The following is a 10,261-nucleotide window of genomic DNA, read 5'->3' as shown; positions in this document are numbered from 1 at the left end:
GAAAGTTTTCTTCCAAGATTTCATGGAATAGATTATCAATGCCCTTATTAGTTTCCTCACCTTCTGGGATACCGATTATTCAGATGTTTGGCTACTTAATGCTGTCTAGAATTTCTTGTATAGTATTCTCATCTTTTGGGGTTATTTTCTCAGGTTTGTGGGGGTTTTTTTGGTTGTTTTTACTAGATGAGAGGTTTTGCCTTCAACATCTGAGATTTGATTTTCTGCAAGGACTATTCTATTTTTAATACTTTCGAGGAACATTCTGATTTCCGGAAGGGAAGCCTTCATCTCTAATAGCTCCATTTGAATCTTTTTTATGGTGTGTATTTCCTCTTTCAGATCATGAAAGAACTTCAACACCTCCTGGAACTCATCATCTCTTTTCTCCTGCATCTTCTGGAGTTCATTATCTCTCAGCTCTTGGATCTCATTTAGTTTGTCTGTAAGAATATTCTGAAGTCTCTATCAGACATTTCCATGAATCTTACTGTACTGTCTGTGGATGATGAGGGATTGTTCTTTTCCCTTAGGGTAGAGATATTTTCTTGGTTTCTCATGTTTCTTGTGCCTCTGTGGTTGTTTCTGGTCATTCTGTGACAAAAATCTTTCCTCCACAGTGCTTAGCAATGTGGTATCAACAGTAAGATTAGGAGTTCAGATTTATAAAGAGAAATTTCTTCATTAAAGAAGGAGGTTTAATAAGCATTGAGGATTTCAATGAGTCTAAAAGTATTCAGATATTTAGCTACTGTGCACCTAGGCCTATCTAGACATTAAATGTGTGGAGAGTGAAGCTTAGAGTAAGAAAATAAGGTTTAAAAATATAAGCAAAGGGAGGGGGGACTAGAAAAATACTAACAAAAAAAGAGTAAAAAATGAAAACCGCACCAGGACACACCTCAGCTTTAAAATGGCTTCTGAAATTAACAAGTGAAAGAAAAGGCCCAAGCTAAGGAGAGGTGCTTGAAAAAAAGTTTTTAAATTTAATTTAAAGAGAGAGAGAACGTGAGACAGAGAGACAGATAGCCAGAGACAGAGAGAAGATGGAGGTCGTCCTACCTTGTCTGAATATTTTGGGAGTCCAGGAGATGGGTTTAGAGCATGGCTTCCCTGAACTTGCCAGGACACACCTCAGCTTTAAAATGGCTTCTTGTCTGAATATTTTGGGAGTCTACCAGAGAGACTTTGAATAGAATGTTAATTTAAACCCTAATCTAAGCTACAAACCACAGATGATTAATGGTGCTATAGTTTAAAAGGGCCAACAATTCACAAACTATACCAAAGGGGCCAGTACAGTGGTAATGAGCTACTGGCTAATTTATAAAGAAAAGACATTTAGTTCTTACAGTTCTGGAGGCTGGCAAGCCCAAGACTCAGAGGTCACATCTGGTAAGGGCTTCCTTGCTGCTTCGTAACATGGCATAAGGTATCACATGGTAAGAACAAGGGCAAGAGATGGAAAAGAGGGAAGGAAGGCAGCCAAGTTTCATACTTTTATCAGGAACCCTGTCCCACAATAATTACCCATTCCCAAAATAAATACATTAATCCATTCGTGAGTACAGAGCCCTCATGACCTCCTACTTAGCCCCATTTCCCAACACACTGGGTATTACATTTCCAACACATAAACTGTGAGGGACACATTCAAACTATAGCACCTGGATCATCTGGATGGTCCCAAAATGTAATCATAAGTGTCCTTATTAGAGGGAGGTGAAGGGATATGGGACATGCAGAAAGTAAAAAAAGGCAATGTAATGCTTGCTGTCAGGACCCACTTAGCATAATGCGTTTTTCTGGGAGGGGAGGGACTGTGGATTAAAAATAAACATTAAAATAAACACACAAAGACATACAAGTATAGAAAAGTGAGGATCAGGTGAGTCAAATTTCTCCGATGGAGAAAGCTGCAACCCCAAACTGGCCTCAGGCTTATGATTTTAAAGGGCAGAAAATGGGAGAAGAAATGGAATGCAAAGCCAGTTGATTTTGGATGTTAATTGTTGGAAGATGTGTAAACAACTGGCACCATGTAGTTTTTCTGATCTTTTGGGGTAAAATCTGATAAATACATGTAGCTTCCTTTTAGCCCCATACTGCTCTGCAGTTTCAACAACAGACAACTCATGTATTCGAATACGAATTGGTTTAGTCACTATGCAAATGAAGCTCACAGAACTGCGTTTTCGAATTGGTTTAGTCACTATGCAAATGAAGCTTACAGAACTGCGTTTCTGCATGTGTCTAAAGGTCACCTTATTTGCTCAAATTGGCCGCTCTCCACAGCTGGCAGCCACCAGAAGCTGGGAAAGGCAAGAAACAGAATCTCTCCTGAGCCCCTGGAGGAGCACAGTCCTGCTGGCACCTTTATTTCAACCTAGAGAAGTTAATTTCAAACTTCTGGCCTCCACAAGTGTGAGAGAATAAATTTCTTTTGTTTTATGCCAAATGGTTTGTGTTCATTTGTTACAGTAGCCAGAGGAACTGTGGGGTGCTTGTTGGGGGGTATGTAAATTATGTTAAAGGTCCTTTATAGATTTAAGATGCATTCATTCATTCAAGCAACTAACAAATATTTGTGAAACTATAGATGAGTAATTAAAAACATCGATTTTGAACTCAGTTCAACTCACTCAGTTCAACTTGGGAGTGAATTCTAGCTCTGTCACATGCTGACTACGCCACCTAGAATAGGCTGGTTAATTCTCTGAGCCTCAGTTTCGACCTATGCACAATGGAGATGATAATGGCACTTAATTCAAAGAAAGGTTGGGAAAATTAAATAGGAAGATGCACATAAAGGACTTTGTGCTGGGCACAAGGGTCAGTGCTTTGTACCTGCTCTAAGAGAGCTCTCTGTCTTTCTGGGAGGGACAACTTAGAGAGATGGGAGCTGTGGATGGAAATGAGGGGGGTGCATTTGGGGCCCACTGGAAACACTGGAGATGAGGTTAGGGGAGACTTTATAGAGGAATTGCTTTACACATACTCCTCAGGAAGCCCTAATTGAATGAACAATCTTTTTCCAAGCCGAAACATGGGCCCAGCCTGATTTTCAAGCCGTCAGGTCTGAGATTCAAACTGCAGATAGTCATGTGGGACTCTAGCACCTTAACCAACATGCCACTTGGTAACCCCTGAATAATATTTTTAATACTATTGTTATAAATTATATTATTATCAAGAGGTAAAATATTTTCCTGGTTCTTAGGTCTTCTAGGAAAAGCACCTATAGAAATTTTTGTAAGAACGGTTTGAATTTCTTAAGTTTCTACGGAGGTCCTAGGAAAGACCCCATACCCAAGTAAGTTAAGCGACTGATGGGAAGGATTTGAAGTGGCAATATGCTGCATATACACCATTTATTAAAATGAGACAAATTACAGCACAAAATAGAAAGACGTAGGCTGAACAAAGAAGGAAAATCTGAGCTGCGCAGTAACCAATACTTAAACCTGTGGAAGCTCATGTAGCCAATCCCAGCAGAAGAGAATTGCCCCCGCCCCCCTTTGTTAAGTTTCTATCCCAGAATTCTGAGCTAACAGACCCTAACGTCCTTCACTTGCCCCGCCCATCTTCCTAGCCTCTGATTGGTCATATTGAGTTCACTAACTGTTCTGATTGGTTGATCCTATTCGGGCAGTTAAACCCCAGCATCTCTTCTCGTCAAGTGCCGCCTTACCGCCATTTCGCCTTTCAGGTAGGTACTTTTTGTGGGGCACTTTGGAAAGGTTTAAGGGGTGGCAGGGAGGGAAGGTGGGGGTCTCTATACAACATTCAGGTGTGTGGGCCTTTACTGTGACTCTTGAAATCCTCATGATCCTGAGGACCAAGTAATTACTGAAGTTTTACGGGGTGATCGCAGTCCAACCGAGATGAAACGGAAGTTATGTTCAGTCTGCGATACTCTCTAATTGCTATTCCCAAGGGAACTAAAACTCGTCACCCCTAAAGAACCCTAAAATCAACCAAACACCGCTAGATTTCCTTAACCATAGATAAACCAGATAACGTCTGTGTTAAAAACTACGTTATTGCCACCACTGGGATAAAGCCATGTGTTCAGCCCCAGAGACCCGTAAAAGTCCCGTCCGTAGAAGACTCCCAATGTCTTCAGTTTGGGGAGCACTGTATCTTGAATTGCCTCACATTCTCTCAGTTTGAGTGATGTTTCTTGTAATTTCATAGATCTCAGACCTTTTCACTCAAATAATTTCCAAATAACGTAGTAATAGCCTCTAAATCCCATTCGTATTAGCCATACCCATTTCTCTTCAATAGAACAGACCTCCATTCCTCCGTCTGAGAACCCAAATCCATCAGTCAGAGAAACCCTATGACCTCTGGAATTCCTCTCCCCCAATATTACTTGAGAACATCCCCACTCAGTAAAACTATACAACAAGGGTCTTTATTACTTTCTTTCAGGATAAGTTAAGCTCTAAGGAAACTATTAACAACAGTAGCCAACTCAAAGCTGCTTTTGCTCATGCCCACAGAAAACCTATCATTCCTGATCAATAACTCCCAGAAACTCCTGGCCCTTGTTTACCTCTGACTCCTCCCCATGTCCCTACCCAGGGACAGATAAACCCAGGATGGAGAAAAGTAGAACCTAATTCCAGGTTGTCACTGGATGTGACTGTCCCTCAGTGTTTTCTTCCCCTACAGAACCTTTGGTCTTAATGGCTGCAGAGACTCAGGCTATGTCTCTTGCAGATCAGACTGTCCCCAGTGGTGTGAACAGAAGCAGCTTCTTTGACAAGAGCCGCAGAAAAGACACTCGAAAATTAGAGAAGAAATGCAAGGTGAAGTGACCTGGAGGGGCAGAGGAGTGGCCCAGGGGACAATATTGGGTGGCTAGATTTCTGAGGAGGTGAAGCCAGGAGTACAGAGGTCAAGGAGTGGGGTCTCAGGGGGAAGATCCAGGGCCTTGCCTTGTCTTCACTTAGCATCTCTGGAGACAACATGTCTGTGACTTTACATTTGGTGACTCTCAGTTCATGCCTACTACCTGCCAGGAACAAAGCCTGGGAATATTACCCATGTTTTCTTAGCCAGGACATCAGTCAAGAGAGATTATTATCCCCAGTTTCCAGATGCGGTGCAGAAGTCTCAGCTGAGGAAGTGGTCCCAGCTGAATGGCAAACACATCTTGCCAAGTCACTGCAGGAATTTATTTTTCTCTCTTTTCTAGGCCTTCAACGATATTTCCAAATACTTCTCTAAGAAAGAGTGGGCAAAGCTAAATTACTCAGAGAAAACCACCTACGCATATATGAAGAGAAACTACGACACCATGACTAGTCTAGGTAACAGGAAGTTCAGAGTACAGACAAGCCTGAGAACACATGAGCATCCCTCAGTCCCTTTATATTGTTATGACAATTTCTTAGTCTGCAGCAAGTGCTCCACACTTTCCTTTTGTGAGGGGAGAAACCCCACAGCAGCTTTGGGGAACTCTGCTCTTTTATATTCTATGCAGGCCTAAGGACACGTACTGGCCAGAATGGAGTTCAGCCCTGGATCCTCAACATTTCTCTTTTGTAGGTCTTTGTTTGGATGAGGTCTCCATACCTTCTCTCAGGTCTCCTAAGTAATAAACATTTTGCTTTTTTCTAGGCCTCCAAACTACCGTGCCGGATTTCATGAGTTCCAGTGAGCAGACCCAAATTCCCCAGGAGAAGAATTCTGATGAAGATCAGAACCTGGGTAGTCAGGGTGAGTGCCCAGGAAGGAGCTGGAAAGGGACTTCTCAAGTCCAAATATTTTTCAGTCCTGCTGCCTGGGAAAGATTCTCAGGCATTTGCTCCCTTACACATAGGGCTGAGTGGATAAAAAAGTTGAATGCAGAAGTTTAAGTACAGAGGCCATTCATATAAAAGTCGAAAACATGCAAAACAAAACAAAACAAAACAAAACAAAACAAAAAAATATATATATATATAAAATATATATTAAATGGATCATAAATAAATGGTAAATGTATGAAATGTATAAATGTATGAAAAAATATATAAATGTATGAAAACCAGAATGGGAATAAAACCCATCAAATTTGGGAGAGCAGCTATAAGTAGAGAAGGAGGGAGGGCAAGGATTGGTGAAGGCTACACAAATGGGTTCAGCTGTGACATTTTTAAGAGATATTTTTGATATAGGGTACCTGCGCTCACCAGAGAGACACAGAGACAGAGAGACAGAAAGCAAGAAATCATCCCCCTAGAGGGGATGGCTATGTCACAATCCCCTTTCCTCCATTCTCCTCTCAGGATTTTGGCACACACACACACAAACTTAAAACATGAGTTTTAAGCCACAGGGTCTGAGACTCGAACTGCATTTGACTACGTGCAAGTTCAACGACGTAACCATTATGCTATCTGCTGGTCCCAACTTTTTTTAAAAAACTTGTTACCACGCACATTTATTATAGACATGCTACTGGTCAAATTGTGACCCCTAAAATGTCCCAATCACACAAAGTCACAAAGGACACTTGCTTGACAAGTTCCAGTATCTAAAGGTCGAGGGAGCTGGGTACTCTGGCGTCTGGGTACTCCCTGAACTGGGGAAAAGGAGTTCCAAGTTTAAGTCAAGTTGTCACAAAAATGCATGAACTTAGGCAAGACACTTTACTTCTCAGGGCCTCAGTTTCCTAGCTGCTTAGTGCTGCAGACACCAGAGGATCTTATTAGCTGAAAAATCTCTTTTGTGGTCGCATCTATGCAGGTGGGACACTACTGCCAGCATGTATGTTTGGGCAGGTCACTGACCTCCCAACATCCTGCGGTGAGAGGCACCTCAAAGTTCCTCCTGCTGACATCATAGAGCCCTGGGTCTGCTTATCTGGGTCAGCAGAGTGCCTACACCCCATGGGCAGCCAGGCATGTCTATTGTATGGAATTCTCACCCTATCTGCTCTCAGTGGTAGAGCGGGGCCAGGGGCAGGTGGTTGAGATAGTCTTGAGGTGTGTCCTTGAGAGAGCTATATTTGATCTCAGTGGTAGGCAGGGCCAGGAGCAGGTGGTTGAGATAGTCCTAAGGTATGTCATTGACAGAGCTGTCATTAGTGTTGGATGACTCACAATAGGATTCAGCAGAGGTTCCAATGGGGTAATATCTCCATTGTATGATCATTTATAATTTTTTGGCCTTCATTGCAGCTGGATGTCTATTTCTTTTTTTTTTTTTTTTTTTTAGGGGTTTTTTCTTGGGGGCGCAGACAGACAGAGAGAGACAGAGAGACAGAAAGCGAGAAATCACCCCCCAGGGGGGATGGTCACACCGCAATCCCTTCTCCTCCATTCTCCTCTCAGGCTCTTGGGCACGCACACGTGCCCGGCGTGAGTTCTAAGCCACCGGGTCCAGGACACGAACCATGGTCAACTACGTGGGAGTCCAGCGACATAGCCATTATGCTAACTGCTGGTTCCCTCTATTTCTTTTTGAAGAGAAGTCTCAAATCCTCCAGTGGCTCGCAGGCATAAGCTGTGTTTTTTGCGGGGGAGTGGGAGTTGCTATTGTCTTTTTCACTTTCAAGATCAAGTTTCTAAGAGGGGCAGATGAGTCTTCATTATGAGATTAGAGTAGGGTGAAAAAGCAGACTCCCAGCTTAGCTTGCCACATAATACGTGGCAGGACAGCTTCTGTGATATCCACATTCTTGGTGTTTCAGTCATAGAATTGAATGAAACACTCCAATAGTGAAAGCAAAGGATAGTTTATTAAGTAAAAGTGAAAGTATATCCCCCCAGAGGTAAAAATAGCCCAAGCATGAGAGAGAGTGATTCAAAGGCCCAGCCATGACTCTGTGTGTGTGTGTATATACATTTTTTAAAAAGTTTTTGTTATAGTGTGCATACACTCTCCAGAGAGAGAGAGGGAGTGAGAAGTCACCCCCACAGGGGGGATGGCCACACTGCAGTCTCTTCTCCTCCAGTCTCCTGCTGGAATTCTGGGCATGCACGCACACGCACCCACGCGTGTGACTTAAAAAGCAAGAATTTATTTTCTTACCAAGACACCTGCAATTAACTTTGAGATGCACTTTTTTAAATGAGCCAAACAGGTGGATAAAAATATTCCTTGTATTGGGACCAGCAGATGGCGTAATGGCTATGTTGCTGGACTCCCATGTAGTCAACTATTGTTCGAGTCCTGGATCCAGTGACTCATACTCACATTGGGCGCATGTGTGTGCATGGCCGAGATCCCTAGAGGAGAACAGAGAAGGGATTGCGGCGTGGTCATCCCACTGGGGGGGTGATTTCTCGCTTTCTGTCTCTCTTTCTCTCTCTGTCTTTCTAGTAAGCGCACGCACCCTATAGCAAAAACCTCTCCAAAAAAATATATTTTTTTAATAAAGAAATCAGAGAGATCTGAAGTACAAAAGTTATGGGCTAATGTTCAGACTGATTGGATTCAATATTATTTCCTGTACGGCTGTCTCTGTGGCCTGGTGGTTAAGGCAGCCAAATCCCATATGGTCAACCACATTGGCCTGGTTCTGGGAGCTTGAAAGACACCCTGGGCAAATATGTGTACATGCCTCAAATCCCAATAGTGTGGAGAAATGGAAGAGAAAGGATTGTGGCATGACTGTGCCCCATTGGGGAGGTCTCTCTCTCTCTCTCTCTCTCTGTATCTCTCTGTCTCTCTCTAACAAGCACATGTGCTCTTTGGCAAATTAAAACATATAGAGGTTACTTCCTATAATTTATCTATATTTCTTTAGAGAGAGAGATATTTTTGCTATAGGGCACATGCACTCACTGGAGAGACAGAGAGACAGAAACCAAGAAATCACCCCCCTAGGAGGGATGATCACACTGCCATCACTTCTCTTCCATTCTCCTCTCAGGATCTTGGACACACATGCACATGCACCCAGCATGAGTTTCAAGCCACCAGGTCTGTGACTCAAATCTTGATTGACTACATGGGTATACCATCTGTGTAATTTCTCACAGATAAGATTTATTACCTGTTGACGAGGATGTGTATGGTGGTCTCAACTGGGCTGGACTGAGGTGTATATCATGCTGGGTAAAGTATCTTCACAATCTAAATGATGTATAGCGATTTAATGTATGAATAATAATTTTTAAAAATAATAATATAAAGTTCTTGCTAAGCACTGTTAATGAATCAAAGGGCAATTAACAAAAGGTTAATTACAGTGTAAATCTGGAAAAAATTCCAGAATCAATTTCATAACAGCACATAAATAATGCATAAATATCTTAAGAAAGTGATTAATGTATTACATAATAAATATAGCTATTTCCCTGGTTTTTTGTTTGTTTGTTTTTTGGGGTTTTCAGGTTTTTGGCATAGGTGTGTGCACTTGCCAGAGAGACGGAGAGAGGAAAAGTGAGAAATTACCCCACCAAGGGGATGGCCAAGTTGCAATCCCCTCCCCTCTTGGTATTCTGGGTACACATGCATACACACATGCCTGGCATGATTTTCAAGTTGCCGGGTCTAGGACTGAAACTGTGGTTGGGCATGTGGGAATCCAGTGCCTTATCCATCATGCCACCTGCTGGTCCCTATTACCCTGTATTTTAACAAAATCAAATAGTCTTCTCACTTCCAATCAAATCTGATTCTATGCTTTGAACTTGGAGGAGAAAGTGATCCCCCACCCCATGCACACATACACGTGCATGCATACACACACACACACACACACACACACACACTGAGATTTCCTACTTGTCAGTGAATAGAGATAGCATAGTCTGAGAAACGTGACAGATTATAGGGTAGAGATCTTTGTGCATTTGAGTAATGTGTGCAATCATTATAAAGGTGACAGGATGTATTTACTCACTTTTCTGCTCTGAGAGCACAGTTGCAAGATGACAGGATCAGAATGTCTGAACTTTCTCTAGTAGACCTATAACTCCCCAACTCATCATGCCAGATTCTACAAACTCCCACAATCCCTGTAAGAGGTCTTAAAATCCAGTATCCAATCATCTACAGAGTTTTTGACATTAAAGGAATTCATTTATCCTGGGAACATTTCAGAAACGCTGAACTAAATCAGCCATGGTTTCTCACACATTTAACAGCTTAATTGAGGTATTATCAACATTCCTTAAGATTCACACATCTTGGTACCAGCAGTTAGCGTAATGGCTATGTCGCTGGACTCCCACATAGTCGACCGCGGTTCAAGTCCTGGACCCGGTGGCTTAAACTCACACAAGGCGCGTGTGAGTGCGAGCCTAAGATTCCAAGA

The 10,261-nt window shown here is 42.4% G+C and overlaps 1 protein-coding gene across 1 annotated transcript in view; it reads left to right on the top strand.

Moving 5' to 3' along the window:
* Nucleotides 1–3,633: 3,633 nt before the first annotated feature.
* LOC102479288 (protein SSX1) overlaps nucleotides 3,634–10,261 on the top strand; it is a gene marked incomplete at its 5' end in the record, with an annotated part of 10,979 nt that continues 4,351 nt past the window's right edge. Inside the window, 4 exons of the mRNA XM_006165034.1 lie at nucleotides 3,634–3,709; nucleotides 4,729–4,817; nucleotides 5,207–5,321; nucleotides 5,632–5,730. Of these exons, the coding sequence (XP_006165096.1) occupies nucleotides 3,634–3,709; nucleotides 4,729–4,817; nucleotides 5,207–5,321; nucleotides 5,632–5,730 (379 nt within the window). The remainder of the gene's footprint in view (nucleotides 3,710–4,728; nucleotides 4,818–5,206; nucleotides 5,322–5,631; nucleotides 5,731–10,261) is intronic.

The sequence above is a fragment of the Tupaia chinensis genome, unplaced genomic scaffold (genome assembly GCF_000334495.1).
Source record: "Tupaia chinensis unplaced genomic scaffold, TupChi_1.0 Scaffold143793_1, whole genome shotgun sequence".
Lineage (NCBI taxonomy): Eukaryota > Metazoa > Chordata > Mammalia > Scandentia > Tupaiidae > Tupaia > Tupaia belangeri.
Note: the sequence above shows the minus strand (reverse complement) of the source record. Positions and strands in the feature narration are given on the sequence as shown.